The 27698-nt window shown below is 39.1% G+C and overlaps 2 protein-coding genes across 7 annotated transcripts in view; one reads left to right on the top strand and one right to left on the bottom strand.

Moving 5' to 3' along the window:
* The window catches only part of LOC115014455 (ecto-NOX disulfide-thiol exchanger 2-like), a 152988-nt gene that overhangs the window by 37430 nt on the left and 87860 nt on the right, over window positions 1-27698 (top strand). For all 6 annotated transcript variants that reach the window (XR_003832909.1, XR_003832908.1, XM_029441310.1 and 3 more), the window contains exon 2: window positions 9142-9288. Coding sequence is in view for 4 of the 6 variants with exons in the window: in XM_029441310.1 (XP_029297170.1) it covers window positions 9142-9288 (147 nt within the window). In the remaining 2 variants the exon portion in view is untranslated. The remainder of the gene's footprint in view (window positions 1-9141; window positions 9289-27698) is intronic.
* On the bottom strand, window positions 16541-19584 carry LOC115014456 (E3 ubiquitin-protein ligase TRIM21-like). Its single transcript, XM_029441311.1, is given in 3 exon segments — window positions 16541-19010; window positions 19012-19358; window positions 19495-19584. Coding segments are annotated over 2 exon segments (1629 nt in total). The 5' UTR covers window positions 19357-19358; window positions 19495-19584; the 3' UTR covers window positions 16541-17726.

The following is a 27698-nucleotide window of genomic DNA, read 5'->3' as shown; positions in this document are numbered from 1 at the left end:
GCTGATTCGAGCAGTGAGTTATTATTGACGATTGTATGTCAGTTTGTCACTTCAATCGATGCTTTCACATTACACATTTGTGTTTGGTCCATTGGTTATCATAACAATATTGAATGTAGCAACTTTAAGTCTTAAAGCAAGTTTCACTTTGACAAATTGAAAAAACTTTTTCTGCTGTTTCCCTGAGGGAACAACAGGGAACTGTTTGTTTAAATTGGTTGAGTATGTTGTGCCACTGGCTTATGGGCACAGAATATAAGCAGTAATGATGAAGGTCACACGTCGCCTCGAGAAGCTGTAGCACTAATCTCAAAGTCAGCTCGTTCCACCAGATCGTAAACTTCACTTTCTTTTACATAGCAACTGAGGTAAATCTTTACTAAAAGTAAAAAAGACAAGCGGGTTTATCGTTGGTACTTTTTTTTTAGCTTTAATACTTTTCACTTAGCTGCATAACTGTAGCTGTTTATTTGTGCTTATTTATGTCTGCGTTTTGCTGAATGTATATACTTCTCATATCCAGAGGCAGACGACGTGTGATCAGACTCAGAAGCTATTGATAAATGTTCGAGCACATGTCCTCATTGTTATTGGTACGGAGTAAGTAGCTGGCTGCGCTGAGATCAACTGGATTAAGGCTGTCCATCTGGTTGCGTTTGTACATCTGGAGGTGAAACGTCTAATAGTTTCATTAGAGGTAGTTTCTTTTACACGCCGCGCCTCGGCTGTCTGAGGGATCTGTGAGAAACTATATTCATGAAGCATTAAAGTAACTCTTTTTTGTTTCTCCCTCCTAGAACTCTACTTTGTTGCAGAAGTGCAGTTTCTTTGTTTGCCAGGTCATTACTGTGTTTAAAGGTGAGGGACACATCTCTAGGAAGTGGGCCGAGATAATAACAAGGTGTTTTTGTTTACCTCTTGTCGCTGCATACACTTCCTCCCTTATTGTCTCCGCTGCTAAAAATACTCCGGCACCAAGTGAAAAGCCTGGTTAATATCCCTGTGTGGATTCTTCACGTCCCCAGTGTACCAAACCAGCTTCTGCTAAGCCAAATCAGTCAGGCACCTTGTTTATTCATCTGTTGGGGTCATCTGTCACTCAGCATAGTCTGCTAGTTTTATAGCCAAGCATCCGCGACCTTCACTAATCTCGTTGGGCCTTAAAGTCCAGGCTATGAATAGATCAATGACTTGTTCCAGTGGTGGCCTTATCTATCTCTAGCTCTTCTCACCTACAGAGTCTACAGAAGCCCCATGACTGAGTTACATGGGCAAACCTCCAGATATTGGAACATAGCTACGGGTTGTGACAGGAAGTTAATCTTGTAGCACCATACATGACACGACCAGAAATGTGTCACTTGAATGTGACTAATAGCAGCCAACCTGGAAATGGGTTATCATATATCATATCATATCAAATGTGAGCGGTTGCATTGCACCCTGGACCCCTATGCTGTGACCGAGTGTGACTTACGGCCTCTATGACAGATATAGTTTTTGTAAAAAGCACGACTGTCATTGGCTCCGTCACCCTCTGCCTGGATGTCTCTGTTCAGTGGGCAGGAAGCAGCTAATTCAAGTGATAACAGAAGGGTCATAGATGGCTGAGTTTCCTTTCAGCTTCTCTAGTAAAGGTTATGACCCATCAGAAGAACTTATTGCAAATTGTAGCCTTCAGAATGATTTACAATGAACTGAAAAGGGTTAATTCAAAGCCATTTTTCTAATATAGGACTAAAGAAAAGCATTATGTCCCTGTGGTGAGAGTCTAAACGTAATATTGTTCTATTATATTCCTTTGTGAAATTCAATGTGCATGTCTATCTCTAAAGATAAGCAAAGAAATGAATTCACAAATATAGTTTTAAAGGTATATGGTTATTGATTTGCTGTAAATGTGTTATATCTGTACTGGCAACTCAATTGTATCCATCATTGTAATGTCAGAAAGTGGACTAGAAGTGTGAGCACAGACCGTCTGACAATAGACAAGTACAAGGCGTCTGTATTCAGTGTACAAAGAATAGAAATCATTAATTTACTGAAATATAAAGACCAAATACTGGTTATAACCTTCTAAATCAAATGACTCTTCTGAGAATAATAGTAGCTGAAGAAAGCTTAGAGACTGTTCCCACTGCCGTGCATTATTCAATATTCTCATCACATGAATACTGTAAAAGGTTAAAAAAGGTTTAAAGCAAATATGTGTTGACAGGTCTTTTATCTCTCTGCATCCCCTCCTAGTATGTGCCTGTATGGCTGAACATAATTATCTTTGGGGCTACCATAAAAATGTATGTCGTGATTGAATTGGGTTTAAGTGTATTCGTGCTGTATATTTATGAAGATTGGAGATGCATAAAGCATATTCTTTCTCCTATTGTTCTACACCAGTGCAGTGCAAGTCATGCATTAATTCAAATCACTCCATTATCCTTGATATTTCTTATTGTCATAGCAGTCAAATCCTCTCCGCTGCATAGGCAAGTAAGCGCAGAAATTCTATGGGAAGTTATGCAGAAAAATAAATCAAAATTCACAGTAAATATTTTATCAGAATGGACTTTTATCTGCTTCAGATGGATGAACTCACTAATCTTTTTTTCATGGCTGGCTAGATCTCTCTCTCTCTCTCTCTCTCTCTCTCTCTCTCTCGCTCTCTCTCTCTCTCTCTCTCTCTCTCTCTTGGACACAGTCTTCCAGATGCATGAGCTCACCTGCTAATGTGTGTCAATTGTGTGCCGTTAAACTAGTTTATATTTTAATTTCCACAGTTAATTTACTCCAGGAGAAAGAGGATCGCAAAGCAGACAAATTGTGTCGTAGAGAACACGGTGCATTGGTGAATTCTAAATAATTTTAACAAGGAGGAACAAAAAAGGACGAATAACCTGGTTTAATACTATAATGAACTGACACAGTTTTTTTTCCCAGTGCATGATTACAGGGAATGGACCCTGAAATGACTGCAGTGGGATATGGCGTCCCAAATTAGTCATCAAAGTAATGAAATATTATGCTTTGGTTTGTTGATTTTATGTGATGTCATCGCAGGCCTTCATGATAGCATCCAGGTTATTAAATCTAAATGTTTTATGCATGAGATGTAGTCCTTCCTTCATTATTTTCTCATCATTTTGTTCATAAAGTGTCAAACAATTGTGAAAAATGCCGCTGTCAATTCCTCAGAGCCCTAAGGGCACATATGAAAATTACTCATTTTGTCTGACCAGCAGTGCAGAGGATACGCAAAGATATTCAACTCGCAACAATATAAATTCAGAAAAGCAGGAAATGATTGGTTGGTTCGGACTGTACAGGATTGTCTTGGTGTACAGGAAGCTAAATATCTCTATTTACTGGTTGATCTGCTTTCCTACCTCCACCTATGGTCATGTAAGATTGAGGGGGTTCAGGCATCTGATAAGAATGCCTCCTGGTCGCCTTCTTTTTTTAGAAGTTTTCCTGACACATTCAACAAGACAGAGGCCCCAGGGCAGACCCAGAGCATGCTGGAGGGATTGCATATCCCATCTGGCCATGGAACGCCTTGGGGTCCCACAGGAGCAGCTGGCTAGAGAGGAGGATGTCTAGGCTACCCTTCTTATCCTGCTACAACCATGACCCAGACCCAGATAAGTGGTTGGGTTGTAAGAAGGGTTGTAACGGTATATCGGTATCGCATTACACCTCCGGTATGGAATTTGACGGTTATCATACCGTGTACATTTGCTTATCTGCGGTATCGCACATGCTAATTGTTAATAATCAAAAGGATATTATTTAAAAAGCTCACAGCAAATGTATAATTTGTCCGATATTTTTAGTTTATGACGAAGTAACTGCAGCTGATGGAAGTTAGCCTCATCGAGCTGCTAGCATGGCCGTTAATCCTTGCTTATTTCACGATCGTCAAATTAAGAAGGTATGGCTGCTTGAGTTCTGATTTTTTTACATTTTGTATATTGTTTGTTGGTGATTTTACTCTAGCATTGTCTCACCTTACTGATAACAAAGGAGGTATCAGATTCAGCAGACATGATCCTGTTGTCCATGGAAGTCTCCTACCCATTAACCAGTTTAGATGCATTAGTATTACATGGGGGTTTTTTAACGATTGGTGTTTCAAGTGGTTTTCTTTACTGGTCCTCTCGCTCTGTATTGAGTTTAGTGTGTCTCCCTCCAATAAATGCGTGTCTGCTTGCATGCAGAAAGATAGTACCGATGGAGTTTGAGCAATTTTGATTCCAGATGTGCATCATCTGATATGGACTCAAGGATGTTATTACTCGCTGAATGTATTCCATTCAGTCTTGTAGGAACCTCGTTTCATATTTTCATATTTCATTTGATATTCGGAAATTTTCATTGCACATTTTCCTCATATTGTACTTTTATTCTCATTATTTTCCTAAAAATACTAGATAGAGATATACATATTACTACAGATGATCCACATCCTTCTGTTCTGGCCACAGAAACCTTTGACTTAATTTCCGTCCCAACAGAAGTTTGTTTTCACTCTAGTTATGTAAAACAAGTTTGTAATTATCTTAAAATTCTATTTTCATATAAATAAAGTTACTTTAAAGTTAGAGTGGTTTACTGAGTGAACCAAAATAGTCAAGCTGCAGGCTGGAAAACCATAACAATAAGCTAAAAGATGCTAAAACAATCTGTAGAGCTGAGGAGACACTCATTGTAATACTTGAAAGCAACCCCTTTCAAATTACATTACATATTACTTCTGATCTATTATTAATACAAAAATATTGATTAGAGCACCTTTAAGGGAACTCTTGCAAAAATATAGTGTGAATGAGTTATGTCTCCATTAGTGGAGGTGGAGGCTTTTTGAATGTAAAAATGTGAGAGCGCTATATCAGAGAGCACGTTAAAGAAAATGGAAGTAGTCTGCATTAATCATTTATCAAATGGGCTATTTCACAATTTTCATCTGAACCCTAAAAATGTTTATAGGACGGTTAAGTTAGAGGATTTCAGTTAGTACTTGTCATTTATAGTGTCAGTATAATGTCATGCATATACTGTATGTGGTATAATAAATACTAGGATGGGTCTACCACTTCTGAAATGTGCTAATTGCTGATAATATTACTCCATAATGTATCTGTTAGGTCTGGCTGTACACCACCATAACCTCCTCTTGCTCCCTTTTAGAGTGTTTGTGTTTCCTTCCAGAATATGTCTGCCCACCTCCAGTCATAGTGGTGTTGTGATGCAGTGTAGGAAACTCAGGTTAAGGCCTTTTGGGTGGAAAAAAAAAGCACATATCCATCTGTTAAAAACTGGATGGAAAAAAGAGATACAGATTGTAGCCTGTAGCAAAAAACGCATCCACACTATGCCCTAAAGAAACTGCACAAACATACCAGATTACAGCTAACAAACAACAACAACTTTCCAGGGGTTGTTTAGAGAGGCAAGGGGTGTCTTTTTGATGTCAGACACAGTGGGGGGGCGCACATCACTACACGCTTTGAGGCCCAGAATTTCTATCAGCGCCCCTGTGTTCATACCTTCCTCTTCCTTTCTCTGTCTCACAGACTGATCTTTTGGCCCTCATGTTGCCTTTCTTTATGCTCTTGTATGTCTTGGATAAAACGTTGACAAAGATCAGCTTGTGGAGTGACAGCAGTAATATCAAATTTAGCAACAGAAGATTAACTGACACTTTGCTCGGTCTGTCATGCGACACCAGAGAGAGAGAAAGAAAGTGAGAAGTCCAAGACAGATGGATGTTGATGGGCTGCAGAAATCTCAGCAAAGAGAGACTGATGCTGTCACTGAACGGGTGTGCGTTAGTGTGTTTGATGTAACCCCAGACAGTTGAGTTACACGTACAGCTGGAGGAGTTTTGAGGAGGAAAACAGGTGCAGGCTGAAGCATGAGTGAATACTTGCTTTAGTATTCACATGTACCGCTCCTAATACTAGGATGGGTTAAATGCAGAGTCTAAATTTCACTGTGTGCTGTGCTGAGTACATGTGTGTCACCATTAAAAGAGGATTCAAATCCTCAATGTCCATCCAGTCCATTCAAGGAAGGATTCTGTTTTCTAAAAAGAAGCAACAGAGGTCATTTAAAAGAACTGCGTTTACTGGAGAGACTGAAGGGAAACATGTTTGTGGTGTCACAGACTCGATTACACCACAGCTCTCAGGTCGACTACAGAATGGAAATGCCTTTTATAGATGGAAGGTGTTTCATGTTACTTTGATTTCTTCATTTTCTAATGATTTATGTCTTTCTGCGCTAAATGAGAAGTTAAGTGACGCAGCTGTGATGGTGTTTATGCGACTCGGGTGGCGCACTACACGTTAACGGAATCATTTTGGTGTGAAATTGCGCCCGTGTTTCTGCCTGCTGAGACCAGCCTTCATCTCAAATTAAAGAAAAAAGTATTTTTGTTCGTTTCACAGCTGTTATTAGAGGAGGCGCACACACGGATGTCTTTAATTCACTCAAATCCCTTTCCTTGAAGATTTATTCTATCGCACTTTGATCGAAGATTTTACAGCTGAAATGATCGCTTACACATTAAGTTTATTAACTGTTAATGAAAAGCAACTATTTTGATTCTGGATTTAAGGGGAGTACAAAGATAAGTAGTTTGAAGCCTTCTTCGCTCCAGAGGGAGCCTGTGCGAAATCTGATTCATTTATTGATACATCGGTTGTGGCTGAGGACTACTACTTAGCATAACACACCCAAACTGTTTCAACTGTTTCAACAAATATGGCTAAAAACAAGACCCCAACAACAACATCTATAGGGAACATAAAACATAAAGAAAAAACATTTTAATGTAGCTACAAAGCTGTTGCCTAAATACAATGACAGTACGGTCTTTTAAAATAACTTAATTTTACATAAATTGCACCACTACATGCAGAAAACATGGACTTATAGATGGATAGGTGGATGGATGGATGGATGGACGGATAGATGGATGTACTTGCATAAATAAATGCCACGTATGCGTAGAGATAGATAGAGGAGAAGCCCACAGAAGTGCAGAGAAACAAAAAAGACAGACTGGTGAAAGACCAAGTAGAGAAAGGCTCCATCTATCCTTGTCTAATAGTGAATGGGGAAGAGGCTCAGCTGAATGAAGGCGGCTATTAAAATCCCTTGTAAACACATTATTGGCCTGGTCTTGTCCAATATAGAATGAGACATAACAGTGATATAGAGCCTGAGCTGCATCCATAAATGCATGAAGCCAATCTCACGTCAGCGTCTGCTGGCACCTTTCTGTGCATCCTGATGTGCAGTAGTTACACTGAAGGAAGAGGGATGAAGAGGATGGAACAGGAAAAAAAAAAAAGATGCCTTTAGGCAAATTGTCAGAATGAAAAAGGATTAATGTTTGGATACTGCACATGTGGTGTGTGAGCCCGATTCACGTGACTTAGCAGGCTTTTTTGTTCATAAGTGGATGAATACAGGTGTAAATGCATATATATATATATATATATATATATATATATATATATATATATATATATATATATATATATATAAATGTAGCACATCACAATTCCCAATAAAAGAAGAAACTTGCGTGAGCAAATGGGATACCCAGAGTTTTACTGATAAAATACTTTGAAATGAAGGTACATGTATGTACTTCTAGTGAGCAAAGAAAGTAAATCTAATTGCATTATGTATGTTAGAGACTTAGATTTGACCGGAAGACTGAGCTGTAGCAAATGTAGTAACACTCCCGATACAAGATGCATATGATTATACAGATTTTCAAAATGGATTTTACACAAAAAAATACAGTTTGTTTGTTTTATGACCGACTTTCACTTGGATTCGGTTTCCAATTACCTGCAATTTACTTTTTAAAGATGATAATGGTTCCGGATCCTAGTTAAATATCTAAATATACTTTTGTTTAAAGACTGTGAAAAGAAAAATAGGAAGAAAACACAAATAATCTGCTGATAATCTTGAGTCGCTCAAAGTACTTAACAGATAAATGGCTCTATTAAACATGTAATGTTCACATATGGTGCTTTTTAAACTAAATGTTCACCTGGTATATTATGTTATTGGATAGAAATATACGAAAGCCCAGAGATAGATGTTAATGTCAAAAGGAAACTGAAAGGTCACATTAAAATGAATCATTTTGACCTTTCATTGCAATGTCACGATTAAATCAATCATGCAATTCTTAATGAAATAAAGAAAATGCAAAGATGCCACATTCATCTTATAATTGTTCAAATCATATCAGTATGTCTGAGATCTATGAGAGACAATAAAAAGACGTTCGGAGGTAAACAGGATAAGACTGAGTTTGATTCCTGAAATGCTAGGAGTTTATATGTATTTCACATTAGTATGGATCCGTTGTCTTCCACGCCCTCCTCAGAATGAATGTATAAACTATGCAGGATAAGTTCCTTATAAAAGGGACAATAGCTGATGATTTAGACCAGATTTTGGGTTTGAAAATAACATCTAAAAATGATTGTTTTGACTATTACTCAAGTTCTTTGTCAGACTATTACTCTTTTGTGTTTTGATGAGTCATATTATTTGTGTCTATGTATCTGTGTGTGTGTGTGTGTGTGTGTGTGTGTGTGTGTGTGTGTGTGTGTGTAGACAGTCTACCCACACTAATATGTTTTAAAGGTAAGATCTAGAAACTCACTCCAGCATCTCAGCATAGAAATATTTTTTGGGGGGGATTCAGAGCCTCTTTGCTGTTGTTGTTTTTTCTCTGATGCTCATTATATCTCATCTACTGGCAGTCTTTCATGTTTTGAGGAACTTTTTTGGGTCATTACTCGTAGGGGAATGGCAACTCTGTCAGAATTACGTATTAATTGGATATATTCACATTATCTTCAGACGAACAACCAGTGCACGGAGGTCAGATTATGAAGATTTCAGCATACACAGTATTAGACGAGTCAATCATATTGATCAAACAGCTCTGCAGACATCGTAAACATGATGGATATTTTGTACTATGGGAAAGCAAAGTCTTTTCACCTTTAACACATCTTTAAGATACGTATTGTTGCGTGCGACCACAGCTGTTTTAACTGCTGTTTCGTCTCATCTAACATGGTTCTTGTTGTTATCTTTTAGGGCTCAGCGCTCTGCCCTTTGACCCGACGACCAGCAACGACCCTCTCCACTTCAACAGCTCCAATGGGCCACTGATGACAGAGTGTCCTTCCCTGGAAAACACCGCTGAAAATGGCAATAAGAGGAAAAGAACCAATCTGGCTCCAGGTATTGGCAATACTAACTCACCACAGTAACATCATGACACTAAAGAATAAAGAAACCTGTCCTTTCTGGGTTTTCAATACTGCTACACAGGCCCTACCTGAAATTACAGAGGCTCACTTTGTCTGCTTGGATGTTTCCTGATGGAATGTAATTTAAATGCTACGAGCATCAAATAACTGCTGGTGAGAGATAAACTATAATCCTGTTATTTTGAGACATTCTGAAAGAGGTAGCCTTGTTTGGTCTTTGCTGTTTTTGATTAGCTCGCTGTAGCCCGCGGCTCTGCTTGTCTGGCCTGTTTGGAGGTCACACGGCTAAAACCAGGATGATGCATGGTGGAGATTTCACATTTACCAGCCTCTTACCGTGCCAACAATCCTGCCAATCAAAAAACTTGCACGCCTTCAGCTTTTCCCACACGCACTGACCTGTTATACACAAAATACCCTGGTGTTGTCTTTGTGTGCACATGCAAGCACTGTAGTCTCTGCCTGCAAACACTTACCCAATGAGCATCATTTTATCCAGGGCCACAGTGCTGTCTAATTAAGGAAGGGCTTTCTAATTAATTGCATTACGGGAAGTAGAAAGAAGAAGGGCCCTAAAGACAGAAAGGAGTTGCTCCATGTTTTCATGTGTCGGGGTGACAGTAATTGGTCTGGATTTACAATCTGGCAGAGATACACAGGGTCTCCAAATTAACTAATATCAGCACTTGCAGGGCACAGCTAACTCACTGGTGGTGCTCATAGTCAAACATGGCATGGGGAACCTCGCACTAGCTGGCGACATGGCTAATTTTCTCCTGCTAAGGACAGTCGGCAACAATTCCTTACGTGTGTGCTTTTCTAGATAGACAAGGTGGTCCAATGGGAAATAATGTACACATGACCCATCTTTCTTTCAGTTCTGTTTCATTTACTGGCTAGTGTCTCCAATTATGTAAAGTAAATAATGTTTCAGCCCAGTCAACAACAGTGTTGATCTTACGAGTGCCATCCCTTTAAATCTTACACAAACGGTTTACTGTTTTAGGCAGCTGAGATTGCTTTTCAAGTCAATTTAATCTTTTTTCCTCCAGAATGATAGTAAAGAGTTAATGAATAAAATATCTAGTATATATTGTTACACCTGTCCAGGGTGTACCATGCCCCCGGCCCAATGCACACTGGGATTTGCTCAAGCCCTCTTGGACCCCCAAGTAGTAAGCCATTTAAAAGTGAATAAACAATAAAGATGGCTTTGACATTACTTCAGTATTAGGATATATATATATATATATATATATATATATATATATATATATATATATATATATATATATATATATATATATATATATATATATATATAATATACTATATGTAATTATATATATATATATATATATATTATATTATATAATGTATATATAAATATTACATATATATATATATATATATATATATATGTATATTACATATATTATATTATATATATATATATATATATATTATATTTTTAATATATATATATATTATCATTTAAAAGTGAATAAACAATAAAGATGGTTTTGACATTACTTCAGTATTAGGATATATATAATATACTATATATAATTTATATATATATATATATATATATATAACTAATATAACTAATATAACTGAGGAGGTGTACTAATGTTGACATCACTGTAAACGTTACGTGAGTGAAATAAGTTGAGTTATGGTCTTGCCTGGAAGGTATGCAGCTCCTCTTTGTCTTTTACTATTTGTTTGTGTTGGACTTCAATCACTTGTATCTCCTTTTAGCGGCTGCTTCCTTCCATCCGGGTTTCTTTTTGTCATAAACCCAAGGGTGCCTTAAGATGAGTCAACTCAGCTTCTTCCCAGTTTTTACCATTTTTGCTTTGTTGTTAAAATGTCCTCTTCTTCCCACATGCCCTCTGTCCTTTGTTCAGAAATATTGAGACGTACACCTGCCGCAACAAATCCAACGCAAATAACTGAAAGAAAAGGTGCAGTAGGCATTCATATATTTATTTATAAAAACGACCTTTGTGACAACATCTTCAATAGGCATACAAAGCAGAGTCGCAGTACAGTATGACTCACCACAATTTGTGGATAAAGGAAAACAGATGAGCTTAACATGGTTTTCACATTTTATTTTTCCTTTTCATAGACACTATCTTGTTATTTATCAACCACAGTGTCCTTTGCATGAGTTCACTTAAACACAAGTACTGACTTTTCTAAAGACCACAAACAGAAGGCTGGAAATGAATGAAGTCCATCTTGTATGTGGCTTCAATGAAAATAAGTTGTGTGTGTGTGTGTGTGTGTGTGTGTGTGTGTGTGTGTGTGTGTGTGTGTGTGTGTGTGTGTGTGTGTGTGTGTGTTTGTTTGTGTGGTCTGCTCAGATTAAAGCCTGTCAGAAAGCCTTAAGATCAAAGCCTTTGTGGAGCACAAATCTGATCTGTCACTGGAAAAGCCACCCAGTTTGTTTCCTTCCATCTTAGAGATAGAGAGAAAAGTCACTCATCCTTTATTTCTTCTCTCCGTCAGTTAGTCAAGTTTTGAGCACTATTATAATAAAGGTGCCATTGAAGCAGGATGAGTGCCCTACTATCATGATGACACCTTTCGCTCCAGTCCCTCTGCATTTACTCACAGCTTCGAGCTTCACAGCCTTAAAGGACAAATTGTTCCATTATTATGAAGGAAATGGATTTCATGTCCATGTAATGAAAGCATGTTTAGTTAACCTATAATGGAGTGTGTAATATAAATAAAAATGCTTAACAACAAGATAACCAGACAAAACAACACTCCTACATACTTTCATGTTTGATTTTCATACATGTGATCATGCTGTATTCTGCAAGCCTGCCTGCTTGATTTATTAGGGTTGGTGGCAAAGCTGTCGCCTCGCAGCAAGAGGGTTCTTGGATTAACACTCCTGTGTGGAGTTTGCATTGTCTTCTTGTGTTAGCGTTGCTTTATTCTGGGTGAATAGTTGTCCGACCTGTCCAGTGAGTACCCCGTCTCCTGCCCAAAGTCAGCTAGGGATAAGCTCAAGCCCCCCCACCCTGTCGTTACAGATGATGGATAGATGTTAAAAGGTTGCAATTATAGATAATGTGCATAATCAAATACTCCTACTACCTCTGCCAATTAATCAAATAATTGGATAACAACAGTTATTTGTATTGTTCGCTGTCTCTTGTCTCTAGAGATGGCAATGTGTATCTGTCGGTTATGTTGGATGAATTTAGATTTTTTTGTACATACATTTATGCTCCTCAGACGATTTATCCTAATGACACGGTGACCCTTTCACTTTTTATCCAGCGCCAGCATCAGTTCAAAAATGCAAATGTATCCATTAGCTTGATTAATGACTGTGAAACATCAGCCTCAACTGTACTTTGTATTTACTGCTAATTAGCAAATATTAGCGTGTTAACACACTAAACAAAGATGCCGAGCATGGTTAACTGGAAATGAAAATGGGGGAGTATAAAGAGCATTGGGACGCTATTATATACAGCACCCAGGGGGTCCAGCGCCTTGCTCATGTCAGCATGCTGGATTTGGAACATACTGTATAACCCAAAGCACAGCTGTGTCTAAGAACAGCCTCACACAGCCCTTAGTGTGGCTGGAGAATCTGTCTTGTTTAAAAGGCAAGAATATGAGAGAAAAATCAAGTGGTTCTCAGTGGGTATTATTTATAATTGCACAGTAATAAAAGTCATACACACAGAACAAACAAGAATATGTATGAAGTGCAGTTAAATTGGCAAAAGCTCTGAATGTTGGTTCAGCGGCATGCAAATGTATTCACAAGCCGCTACAGTTCTTCCTCTTTTGCACAGCATGACACCCTTGTTACACAACAGACACCACTTACCACTGCCAGGTGTCTTTTTAAAACAGGTATGGCACTGGTGGCTGCCGATCCTTGTCGGGAAGCTAGCAGGGCTTATCTTATCTTAGCACACAGGATCCCTTTACCTTGCGTTGCTGCGCTAGCCCTTTGCTAGCGCTGTTGTGCAGCTACCAGGTCACTACATCAGCTTTCAAATTGAAATGCTCCCAAAAGTTTAATAGTTTCCGGAGTTTTTACTGCCTGATTTTGATTGTCTCTCTTTCTTTTCTCTCTCTATGCTCCATTTTCAACATAGAAGGTCAATACGCAGCATCTCTTCTTGCTGTGACAGTGAATAAAGTACATGGACTTGTTTGCTTTATAATACTTCTACGGATGAAACAAAGTTTGAGGCAAATAATTAGAATTTAGATTTAGATTTAGATGCTGTTGCACAGCATGTAGAGCATGTGAAGAGAGCACATGTTTAAAAGTTAATAATAGCCTCAGTAACAACTGAATGCTACAGAGAATTGTTCCATCAGGCTAATGAGTATGGCCCAGTAATGGCAGATCAATGATTACAGATGATTAGTGTTTCCCTCTGCCGGCTATGACTCCACTGTCTTATCAGTTGTAGCTGCTTGCTAACTTGAAGTCACTCCCTGAAGGACTGGTAGCTAAATGATGTAGGTCTGCAACAGCTGGAGCTGTGGATTTACTGGCTTAGAGGGTGTGATTCTGTGTGGCTCCGGGTCGTCTCCAGCTTCAGTCAAGACCTCCGGCCCTCTGAGGACAACTGATGGAGCACCGACTCATTAGCCGCCATGTGGATTTAGTCTCGTTAAGGGACCCTAATGGATAGATTTATCTCATTACATCTGGCACTTCATTAGATACACATACTGTAGGACAAAGGCATGTGGTCCCTTCAAAACATGGACACGCACACACCACACGATGTACTTGTATTTTTCACAAACTGTCATTCATTAAGCCAGTGTAATTACCCAGACACAGACCAATGTGCTCAGAGACTGTATTTATGATCTACCACAGTGAGACAAACATTCAAGCAGCCTGTTAGGAACAACTAATACAGATATGTAGTTTATCAACGTTCTCTAGCCTGACAGCACCCACCATTCTCCACACCTCCACCCCAGGGGTCGTTCAGTTGTCATTTCAGCTAAAGGCTAGCGTCGCTATGCTAACATGCTGATGTTTAGACAGTATTATGTTTACCATATACATATACTTACTTATCTGATCATGTTAGCATGCTAACCGTTAGCATTAAAAACAAAGAAGGGTGATGGGAATGTCATCATGTGATGGGAAAATGATATTTTCAGGTATTAGTCATAAACCATCGAATTAGACGAATATACATGTTTGACCTGATGATGGCACGAGATGAAAAGTTAAGAGGTCAGTAAAGCTTTTACAAATCATCCTGAGGAAGACCATTAATGTCGTTACCAAATGTCATGCCAATCCATCCAATAGTAAGACATCTCGCTTTCAGTTTCACCACCAAGTGGAGGACTGCCATCATAAAGCCCACACCACTAGTGTGGATACAAATATATCAAGCAATGTATGAAATGTGTATATATATATATAATGTACATTCATGTTGTGTTATCCTCTCTGCGTATGTCACAGCTTATCTTCAACCCAACCCAGTAGCTGTTTATTAACAGACTGCAGGTAGTGAAGACGGCAGTAATAAGATCGTGTGTAGCTGAGTGGAAACACAGTTGTTCTGTAGGTGTCCAACCCAAGTACTCAACACCAATTGTTATTATATTTTAGAGTATACGAGAAAGAAAGTATTTGGAATTATGAATATTTAATAGCGGGAAAGTGACAAATGCATTCTATAGTAGAAAGCTTTATGTTATTGGCTTGGTGACTCAAACACAATCTCATTTTTCTTCATTTGCAAACTCTTTGTGATACATAATACAGAAGTTAGATCCTTTACTTTTCATTAATCACTCTTGCACTGCTCCTCACCAGCGTGTCTCTTTTCAAACAATGCTTAACAAAGACAGCCTCAGGCCCCCCCCCCCCCCCCCTGTACAAACTGCTGGAGTTATCCAGGTTTTTTCTTTTTATCAGCATTTTGCAGCAGTTCAGGATAGTTCTCTCTTTGCAGTTCTGTTTTGATTAAACACAAATCAAATGAGCAGAATGAGCAGTTCTGCTGGTGTGTTGGCAGAATACGAGTTCATGCACTGACTGAATCAACAGCAGTCACATGTGATGTGCTCTTGGTTAGCGTCACAAATCAACAGCTGTCTTATTGCACTAGAAGCAGCACAGTGCACACTCCAAGACTGTGATTTTAATATGCAAATGTTAATTAAATTAATTACATTTAATTAAACATAGGCGGCTTTTTTTGGAGTTGTGTGGTCACTGTGTAGCAATTATATAATTTCAGTTTTATTCCAAAATAATATTTGAACAACGTAATAAATCAGAAATAGATTTTCTTTCTGGAAGATTGAATAACTCTTCTTCTGACTGATTTATTGGGTAGTAACTATTACAAAGATCACCGCTGTTACCGTGAGCATTTTTAAATATAACTTAAGTACATTCACTCCAGTAAGTACAATTTTTATTGCACTTGTACTTCAGTATTTAAATTCCTGCTACTTTATATTTTACTCCACTAAATTTATTCCACAGATATAGTTATCATTTTATTTCCCGATTCTGATTTTTAATACCAAACATGTGATCAGTTCATAACAGCTGATACATTGTTATACATTAAAGCACCAAACGGAGCATAAAGTAGCTTAATGGTAGTTTCACCTCCACCAGATACTTTAGCTGTTATTACTTCAATACTTTTATGAAAGTGAGATTTTGGATGCTACTTTTATTCAAATAAAAATATATAAATACTTCTTCCACGACGATTAACAATATAACAAAGCTGCAGTTGCATAACGTTACCCAAGATGTCTATTCATACATTAATTCTACGCCTGCATATTTCTATTCCCATTTTGCAGATAACCTGTTTCCACTTGAGACATGGCATGCAATTATCTGTGTCAAATCATTAAAAACACATTTCTCTGTTTGTGAAAAGCAGAATTAACATTATTTTTCAAACCGCTCTGGGAGAGAAACGTAATGGATTATTTTGAGTGGAGTGGTGGCTCCAAAATTGCTAAGTGTATATCTCAGGCTGTCAAGAGAGTCTATAATTTGTGTTTATATTCCTCAAAGTGACTGATGCTCTTTAATTGCACATTAAAGTAATTCAGCATATAGTTTCTTTATCTGTTGGCACGATTTTCTTGGATTGTTGTGAGTTGTTTAATCGAGTGAGTGGTCCAAATGAAAAAAAATCAAGGAGATTACTGTTTGCATCTTCCTTAATTACCTTTATTATTGTTTCCCCATTCATTGTATTCCAGTCAAACATCCCATAGTAAACATCAAATACTTTCCAGTACATCCAACACACGTACAGTCCAGTATTATAGACCAGGGCTGCATTTTCATGATCAAATAATGTGTTTAATATTTTTACATCTAAATGAAATGTCACATGACACAACACAATTTCTCTGACTTTAAAGTGTTTTAAAAAAAATACTTTTGTCCCACCATCAGTGATTCCCTCAGGATCCATAAAGTACCTATCTATCAGTCCAAAAGACAAATCAATTCAATTTAAAGTGATGTACTGTATAAGAGAGAACAGCAGCACATCTTCAGTAAGATATCATTTGTCTGGTTAAGGTCCAGGCACAAACATGATTTAGTTTTACAGGGTACCTTTGATGCAATGGTTACATTGATAAACATATGGTTAATGTTCAAAAATTAACGCAGTCATGCTGTAAAAATCAAATCCAAACACATACACAACTCTTAAAAGAATTGAAAAAGAAAGAACCATAATTAAATGTTACCCCAGTGACAAACAAACAGACTTTATTGGCTTTGGTTTCTCCCTATCAGACAGATGTGCTGTGTTGCAACTTGGTGATTTTAATTAGAGGACAAAGCATTTTGTGCCACTCAATGACATTCAATAACTACACTTTTCACTAACATTAAGTGGTGAAAATAATTGCATCAACTGAAAACTCTAACTCTACGATTCCTTTAACGTATTTGAACATTTCTGTGCTGATTTTTTTCTCCCATTGGTGGCTGTGTACATGGTGACCCCTTCACCATGTAGGTCAGAGTATTTTGTGAACACAGTAACAGGTATCAATCCCATCCATCATATCATAAGTAAACAGTCTTGATATGTTGCACTCCAAGCAGCACAAGACTTAACATTACATATTTGTAAATACTGTCAGCCACCTTTTTCGTGAATGTCCCGATATCCCTGCGTGTGGACTAGTTGGAGATCTACAGCTGTCAGTGTGACAGGCGACACGCAGCGACAGACTGCACTGACACTGATGGATGGGAAAAACAAAATGCCACACCATGAGTTTCACACATAAAAACATTTCTACGCTCTTCTAAGATCTCGCTGCGAATCCCTCGCCCTGTCTCCTTTTTCTTTCACAAAATCCAGATAACAAAACTCAGCTGTTGTGTTTGACAGGAGTGATGATCAAGGGCGCTGAATTTTTGCAGCCGTCATTAAAACAGGGGCTGAAGAACGGAAAGAGCTTCTCGGTGAAGCTACATCCGGTGAAGGAGAAGATGCACGCCCTGGCGTCCACGTCGTAGAAGGAAACTTGACCCAGCTCGTAATCAACAAACACCCCAACCTTTTGAGGCACCTCCCTCACATGAAGGGGAATGGCAGGGCCGGCATTGGCTATTAACTCTTTTCCCTTTCTCAGCCAAATAGTCCAGTACCCATTCTTGGGGCTCAATCTTATATCGCCCTTTCTGTGGATGGACTGGGTGGCAACTCCTAAATCCCAGCTTGTTTTGTCTTTAACCTGGACCTCATAGTAGAATTTTCCTGAGGAGAAACACTCCTTTGCAAGGACATTAAGGACATGTTCAAACCTCTCTGGTTTGTTTGGGAGACTCCTCTTTCTGTCTCCATGCATGACTTGTTTCCCATCTGAAGAGACATTGAGAAGAGAGTTTGCCGTGTCAGGATCCAGAGTCACATCTACGGCGTGCCGCTGCATTTCTCTCAAGTCGGGATCGCACAGCATCCTTATTTCTTTCTCCACCGTTGTCTTCAGCATGGCCATGGCTCCCTGCACAGTAAACTCGTCGCTGTTAAATGTCACATCAGACCAGTCCTTAACCTGGGGCTGAGTGATGGTAAGAGACAGCAAATTCTCAAGGAACATCAAGGCGTCGTCGGTGAATGAGACCTGATTAAGCTGCAACTTTCTTTGCTTTATTTTCACAATTTCTTCCTCCAGTTCTTTAATGAAGCCTTTACTTTCTGTTTCAATTTTTTCCTGCTTCGCCTCAATTACCTCCGTGAGTTGCGCTTGGCTTCTCCTAATGTACTCCACCACATCATTCATCACATGCACGCCGTATGACTGGGCCTTCACAGCATTTTTTACGCTATCCTCCACTGAGTGTTCGATCTCGCAAATTTTCTGCCGACGTGCCTGGAGCATCTGATCTGTGATTTCCTTTTCTTTTCCCAACTTTATCATCCTCTCTTGAACCTCCTTTTCCAGACTCACTACCTCGTGGGATTTATGGTCACTGTCTTTACAGGACTTGCACACAAACATTTGATCCACCCTGCAAAACAGCTCTAAAGGATCGTCATGCGTCTTGCATATTCTACTCTCCAGGTTCTCAACGGGATTGATCAGCTTGTGTTTTTTCATGGCTGAAATTCTCTGATGAGGCTCCAGATGTGTTTCACACAAAGACAATGAAGCACACTAAGCAGGACTTGAAGGCTGTGAGCTTTGCCCCTGTGCACATATCACAAAGCACGTTTCCATTTCCTGCTTTTTTAGGAGTAGCACGAGGTCTTTCTTGATCAGATTCCCGGAAATTTGCTGCCATCTCAGCAATGAAAGTGTTAATCCGAAGCATCGGCCTGTTGAAGAATTTCTCTTGACACAGTGGACATAGGAATACAGTATCTTGAGTGTCCCAGTGTTTGTTGATGCAGTCAAAACAGAAGTTGTGCCCACAAGGAATTGACACAGGTTTAGTGAACACATCCAGACATATGGAACATTGGAAATTATCCTCAGCACTAGCAGCAGAAGCCATGTCTGGAAACCACATGGGGGAAGAAAAGTTAGAGTGGTATAAAGTTCAGATTTATTGTTATCTGTATTTGAAATCACTGAAATAGAAAGTAGTTAACACCCAAGACAAGACTGCAAACATGATAGATGGCAACTTTACCTGGTTTGTGTAGGTTTTTTACAAATTGTTCAGGCCTGTAGAGGAAAGTAAAAACATGCGGCTCTGTTCCTCCTTACTTTCACTTTCAATAGTGACGTCAGAGGAGCAGTCCCCTCCCCTTTCCTCCTCTATCTGGAGCACGTTAACCCATTACACGCTGCAATTCACTAGTGACCCAGGTTTAGAGCATTTTTTTTGTGTCTTCCTGATCCAATAGAGCTTAGTTAGAGATATAAAACGTGTCCCCAATCTCAACTTCAAAGGCTTGTATGAGCAGTGATTTCTTTCAGGTGTGCATTATTCATATCTATTATTTGCACTCAGTTACTTGCTTGCTGATGTATTCACGATGTTAGTGCTTCAGAAATCCCTTTCATGTACAGTATTATGCACAAATGAAATGAAAGTTCTGAGGCAGCACAACATGCTAAATTTGAAAAGGGTTTGCTAGCACACGTGTGTGTGTGTGTGTGTGTGTGTGTGTGTGTGCATTACATGAGAGTGCTTAGTGATGGCATCTGCATATTAAGCTGTAAATACTCTCGTCCTAGGCAGTCTCCGCTGAGGAAACACGTCTTGGAATAGCTTCCTTGCATCCTTGAAGGGCTTTGTCACATCTGAAGTAATCTGTGTAGGTTTCGTATATGTTTCTATGCATTAGCAGCGTTCATGATTAAATGTATTTATTTTTGCTGCATATGTGAAAATGGGCTGATGGTTGGTAAAATAAAATTAAAAGATGTGTACTTAACCTTTCAGTGACACAAATTAATTACCCTTAATGCAGTTTGGTTAGTAAGCGGGCGTATGCTGTATGCATCACATTTCAGTATTCCGGTGCTCAACAGTGGTGTATTTGCTGGAGTCTTTACTGTGTAAATGTGAACAGCCTTCACCAGCCGTTAATGAATTCAGTGACTGACAATATCAAGACAAAATGTAAAGGGAATGGGACTTTGAAAATCCAATCATACGACACTAAGATATGTATATTTGCTCAGTATTTTAAATTATGTATACAGTTTATATGCTCAGTAAAAAAAAGCTCCCAAGTGTAACATTCTCATGTGAAAATGACAGGCTACCGCTGATCAGAGCTCTTTTGAGCCACATCTTATTCAAGCCTCACCTCAATATCTTGTCTACCATAAAACATTCAAACGACATTTGGATCAAATGGGGATTCTGTTTGATCTTGGTCTGTGTGGAGCTCCAGGACCTGAACCTTTCTTCTCCTATGTAGAATCCACTGATAAGTTCACGGAGGGATGAGAGTGAGTCGGGGCTTTCCCCCTCCTTTTCTTTTTATCCCACTCACTTCTTCCTTCTTTCAACCAGAGCTTTCTCCCACTATCCATCTCTGTTCTCTGACCCGTTCGGCTCCCACTTGTAGCTGCTCCTCTCTCCTCTCACCTGGAATACATGAATAAGAGATTAGAGGCTCAAAGTGCTAGAGGACACAGACCTCCCTCTATTAGAATTGAATGCCTCCTGCTAGGTGTCTGCTCAGTTCTAAACTGAAGTTGATTTATACAGTAATCACAACCTAGAACCCCAGATATAAACTGTGGGGGGAATACAGGCTAAACTGTGTCATTAGATAACATCACCATCATCCACAAAATAACACGATTATTATTAACTACCACGTTCTTATCTTCTCGATTAAAGGTGCCCTGTGGAGTTTTCTTGTAAACTCACAAAAGTTCTGTTCACATTCAGCGTTACTCACCATAACTCATCGTGTGTACCCCTGAGGTCTATAAAACATGTCGAGTGCATTTCCTTCCTCGTGAAACATTTGCAATTGGATTTTATTCGATCCTAAAGGAATGGCTTCAAGTATATTTTAATACGAGACTCGCATGCCATATGTTCATTATGATAGCTTTTAATTCCTTTTCATACTGCCTGTGAAGTGATAACTTCGTAGAGCGACTACACTGCAATATAATCCACAAAATCCTTGTCCTGTGCAAAAATGCCGACGTTTTTTAATAATAATATGAGGCTTCAGCTGTCAGCCAAATCGAGTTGGTATCTATGTCCTTGCAGTTGTGTGTCAATTTATTGGCAGTGTTATTGTTACAGCAACAGACCTATATGTGACTGCCAGTCATACTCCCCCGCCAAAGCTCAGGATGCTGAAACTTTGTATTAGTTTTTGGCTAAAATTCAGAATGCATATTCGCATGCAAAAAGGAAAGACTGTACATTTGGTCTCCCATTTATCAGACCTCTTATTCCCTGTGTCCCTTCCTGCACCCTGAGATGCTCAGATGCGTCGCACATGGTCGTTCCTGGGTCCAGATACGTACTTAAAGGGGATAGAGGCTTCTCAGTCTGGGCTCCTAGACCTCTGGAATGACCTGCCTGACGAGATCAGAGCTGTTTCGTCTTTGAAGTCACTTTTAAAAAACCCACTTTTTTATTGTTTTAAAGTGTTTTCTGTTTTTATTGGAAAGCACTTTGTAACTGTGTTTGAAAGATGCTGTATAAATAAAGTTTATTATTTATTTATTTGACAGTGTATTTGGGAAGCAAAAGTATGGCTACTCGGTCAGTATGATTAGAGCAATAAACAACTCTTTTTTTGATGTACACATGGCAAGTTTTGTATTATTGTATACAAAAACCCAAGATATTCAATAGATTAATTAGTAAGTCAAGGAAAGGCAGAACATTCTCACATTTGAGAACCTGGAACCAGAGAAAGTTTGACATTTTTGCTGATGTTACAGAAACGTTATATTGATAATCAAAAGATTGTGTGCTTTTAAACTTGTGGCAACATTTTCACACACACCTTTTCCTGTTTTAACATGACAACACAATTACAACTTGACTGGCCTGCGCAGTTGTTGTTCTGGTTAATACTCGAGTTGCTGTACTGGGTGTTCCTAAAGTATTACTTAAATATGTGTTTCTCTCTGAGCATTAATTATGTAATGTGTGGTAGCATTTCAAACAGCATAGATGGGAATATTGTGCATTTCAGAAATTTATGTGTCAGTTCTTAATGTTTTGAGTGGCAGCCCTAATTAGCAACAATGATGTTTTAGAATACAAAAGCAATGGATCCATTGCTATAATAACATCATATTTTTGGGGCTTTTTTAATGATAGTATAGCTGAAGATGGACAGGAAATGGGGAGGGGAGAGAGGGGGGGGGATGACATGCAGTATACACTCAGCCTTGGAACATGGTTCGCCCACTCTACCAGGTGAGCTAACAGGGTACCCAGTAACATCACTCTTCATCCAACAAAAGTTATTTAAGAAATGCACTCAACGACAGGAGAGTAGAAGTATAACCTGCCAGATTGTGTCTGTGGGCTGTATGTATGGCAGCCATGCTCTACAGTGTTGTGAGGGGAAAAAGAGGCGACTCGCTCACCTCCATCATTCGAGTTTGTTTACTACAGAGCAGAGGGTTGTATTATTTCCAACCCCCAGACACAACACTTCTGGAGGGAAGATAAATAATTAGTCATGAGATGAGTTTCTCCCTTCATTCATCAGCCTGGGGAGCATGGCTGCCATAGGAGAGCTGAAGCCAAATGAGAGTCCTCTCCCTCCAGTGTTTTTGTTCCCCAGACACTCCGCTTTAGATTTCCCCTCTTGATGGGATGACTTTGAAACACTCAAAAGCTTGGAAGGACGACTCCATCTTTGTCAGGTGTGCTCGCGGATTAAAAGCAGGGTTTTTTTTTTCTTCTTCTCCGCTGCTCTTGTTAAAAGCGGTGCTTTTAGCATCGGAGAGAGGGACCATTTCATCGAAATTGCCTGGCCAAAGAGAAACACTGAACCTGAGTTGTGAGTGAATTCAGAATACATCCTGTTTGAGGCAATTCGTGCCATTAAAATCTCCAACTTTAACATTACGTCATTTCTCTAGCCAGATAGTTTCTCATCTTCCTCCTCAGTGACTCACTTTGTAAAGTCATTTGAGGAGGAATGGATAACTGTGGGTCACAGTTGAGAGGTTATTTGAATTATTTTGTATATTCTTTTTAAGCAGCAGAATCACAACAACATTAAATGACATATTAAAACCAACATAGAAAATGAATATTGGATTCACACCTGATTGACAGCGCAAGAAAAGCCTGTCGGTCGAGGGACACGTGTGGTGGGGAATGTTTTTAATAGTCTTTGTCAGCTGAATGTTTTGTGAATTGTATCAGTGCTTCTCCGCTGCATAGAAATCAACCCGAGCATTTTCTTGAAACCTGAGTGTTGCCTGGAGATTTATAGGATCAGAAAGCTTATTTACAAATGTAAAGGCTGTTGAGCTGTTCTAGCTACACTCTTATTCATTTAAGCGTGTGGCAACTGTTGGATTTATACCACTATCTGAGATGGCCTCCAAACACCAGAGGAGGCTGCTTCGACTGCTGAATTATTCATTTGTGCTGTTTTGCCAGACTCTGTGTCCATCGACAAGGATTGAATGATTGAAGATTCAATGAGGTAAACATATTTTGGATGTTACAGAGGTCAAAAGCTCCTGTGAGTTTGCTGGTTGTGGAGCCTTAGAAGTCCAATAACAACAGATAGTTTCCATCAGTTTAGTTACATTGTAAAACATTTGTGTATGAGCATCAACTCTGCGGGAAAAAGTTTTGTGGCTAAAATAAATAGAGGCAGTCTCGTTCTCATCACTTCTCTGCTTTTTACCTTTTTAGAGCGCTTCTCTCCTTATTTTGTAGCACTCGCCTCTGAAACCCTCTCTTTCTGTCCTCTCTTTCTTTGGAGTCACTCACCCCAACCTCAGCCACATTTAATGACTCGGAGCTGCAGCCTTTCCTTGGCTGTCACAGAGGGGCTTTTAACAAGGTCCTGCACTTCTTAAGCTCTTTCCTCCTTACTCTACCATGCTGATGTCACTTTCCTCTCTTTCCCTCTGTAATTTCGCCTTTCTCTAAGGGTAAAGTGTACAGGTGCCAAACTAAAGTAGGGGTAGAGATGGAAAGTAGTGCCTGTTTGCCTTTTATTAAATGGTAGCCTGCCCATTTCTCCGCCACCTTTAGACTTTAGTAAAGACAGATTTTCTCTGAATTGTAATTGGATTAACAGACCGGCATGTATTAAATGAGAATATTATATTTTACTTTAGCCCTGTGCTTTACAAATAAAATAATAATATAATATATAATATAAATATATAAATCTGCAACAATACTAATTAATTATAATTATTATTATATTATTATTATTATAATTAAAAGTAATTTTTTAAGCATGTGTGAAATCAGAAAAAGTTGTTGATTTTCTTTGTTTTCTATGATAGTGACCTCAATTGCCTTTTTCAAATGTTTCAGGACATTTGAATATGTCGACTTACATCTTGGGAAATTGTTTACTATTTATTTTACAATTAAGCATTTAATTGAGATAATAATCAGGAGATCAGTGGCATCTGTAAAGTGCTTTAAAGATGGCTGGGTGGAATATACTGTATATGACTGAGGTATGCCCCAGTACAGGCAGGAACGAGCGCATGTGTTTGTGTGTGTTTATAGATGAATGGAGATCTGATGTCCTTGGGATTATATTTGTATTCATAACGAACAAGGAAATTAAAGCCAGCTAAATCACCTCAGGCTCCGTGCATTTCAATTATAGACAGTATGGAAGAGTTATTGATCCATAGCAGGGGAGACACACAGAGAGGCAGAGATTTTTAAATACTCATCAGTCGTCACACTCCTATAAGGCTTGGTAAATCTGTTCTTTAATAGATTTTGAGGTGGAGGCAAAAACCAGCGAGTTTCAGCAGACAATTTAAACAGTTCAAAGTATTTGTGTGTTAGTCTGAAATATACTCCCTTGTGTACTCCCCTGTACAGTTTCTCTAGTAATCTATATCGTCCTACAGTGTTCTCCGAGAAAGCCCTAGTGGTTTCTGGTGTTCCATCATCTTTAAGCTGCAGTAAAGAGTAGGGAGGGGCAGCTGTTCAGGTTCGTTCAGTGTTCCACCTGACCATGATTAATGTGAGAAAGGCCCGTTTCACACCTAAACCACAGAGCTCTCCCATCTCACTCCCTCCCGTCACCTTCAGCACCTCTCTCAAATGGTTTAGTATTGGGATCCAATATGTTCAGCCAGCCATGCAGCGCGGAAGCTCCAGAGGTCAGAACTAGCCATCTCCCAAATGTCCTGTAGGACCCTCTGGTTCCATGGATAGATTTTTTGACTGGCCCTCGGTAATAACAGTCCGAAGGGCCAGAGCCTCAGTTTGAAGTGACTATTACCATTTCAACAATGCAACACGACAAAGCGACACACTTAGGAGCCAATGTGGAATTGCCTTTCACTTGCATTTACTCTAATATCCAGCAGGGTGCGACTCCACTAGTGGCAAAAATAAGTCCTGTTGTATACAAGTCTGGGAAAAAATGACCCTACTTCTCATTTTCCTGATGAGTTTTTTGTAAAATAGACGATAAAGCAGCATATGCTTTGGGGCGTGGCTACATTGTGATTGACAGGCCTTCATTGTCGAGTCTGGGTGCTCTCTGAATTTTCGTCTTTTAACTTTAACCCTTACAGTGTGTTTTCAGTTCATGAAAGTTATTTTAAAAAATGTGGGTTCTCTAAATATTTCTTATCTCGTGTCACTTCTGGTTGAAAAAAAAACAAGATGGCGACCGCCAAACTCGAAGCTTCAAAACCATCGTCGATAAATGATGTCACAGTGACTACGTCCACTTCTTATATACAGTCTATGAACATGACTAATAAATGACAGCTACAGAGAGACACAAAATGGCTACAAAGAGACATAATACGACTACAGAGACACACAAAATTGGTTAAAAAAAATACCAGAACAGATAAACAAAATGAGGCAATGAGGGAAAACGAGCAGTGAGATTCCAAAGAGATGCAAAACAATCACAAAGACACACAGCATGACTACAAAAAGAAACAAAACAGCTTCATCATTTGTAGTCATTTTGTGTCTCTTTCAATCTTGGTGTCTTGCTCTTATGCAGGAAGGATGGGAGGTCTTTCACATGTCTGTGCCCAGGGGCCCATTGTTTCATAATCAGTCCACGTCCACTGTAGTTCCTTCGTTCATTGTTTCTCCGTTTCTTTGTGTTCCTCTCTTTTTTCATTCAACATACTATCTTCCCTCGATGCCATCTGTTTCCCCACTGTGTCTCCTGTAACGCCACAGACGGTGTTTGTGAAATATGTGGGAGATCACAGAGGATTTCTATTTTCTGACCCCGACGTGCCCTTCATCTTCCTCTCACAGCTTGATCTATCACACACAATTGTTTTTTGGCATCCGGCTCTTGGCCCATGGCTGTACTTGTCTCTCCCTACCCCTCTCATTATTACTGTCAGCCTCACTCTGTTGGGAATAAGCCAACATATTTGCATTTCCTCTTAACTAAGTTTTTTGTCGTCGTCTGTAAAACCTCAAAGCCCCGTATGCTCTGTGATCAGGTAAAGGTTATACATAAAGAAAATGTTGTGATAAAAGATAAGACTACAATCCTCAACCGGATATTTATGGTCTTTAATGGCTTCCAACCAAACCATTGCGGCACCTTATGGAGGCAGTATTTTGATGCTGATGTTTCAGAAGTTTAGTGGATTTCATTCAAAACCACTCCGCCTGTTCCTTGATGCTTATTTTGGCTTTTTCCGTCACGATCTCTCCATGACCCTTTACAACAACAGACATCCACTGTGCTGAGAAAATGTAATCATCTGCTTGACGAAACTTCTCAATGTGACAGAATTAAATTCCTCCAAAAAACAAATTGTGCAGCATCTCCTCACTTTCCCTCTGTCTTGCTTTCTCTTACACAAATTACAACTTTTGTATTTATTTTTGGAACAGCTTCCTCATCTTGTTGCAATACTGAACATAATGTACACAACATTATTTCCTAAAGCATATTAGAATTAGCATGCTTCACACATCACACAATCTCTGGTTTGATGTTGAGATAAACGTATTTGCAACAGATTACATTCTAATGCAGAAGACAGTATTATCTTAATACAATATATATTAAATGTGACTTTATTCATTTGGTAGAAATTAATCTTAGAGGAAAACAACAAGATATTTGTATTTGGCCTGGTTCCAGGACCTGGGTGGATTAAAACCCTAAAATAAACAGCTAATGGCACTGATGAACTAATTACAGTGCACTAATGTACATTGTCCCGCGTACA

This window comes from Cottoperca gobio, chromosome 10 (genome assembly GCF_900634415.1).
Source record: "Cottoperca gobio chromosome 10, fCotGob3.1, whole genome shotgun sequence".
Lineage (NCBI taxonomy): Eukaryota > Metazoa > Chordata > Actinopteri > Perciformes > Bovichtidae > Cottoperca > Cottoperca gobio.
The sequence above is the reverse complement of the archived record's forward strand: the minus strand, read 5'-3'. Positions and strand labels throughout refer to the sequence as shown.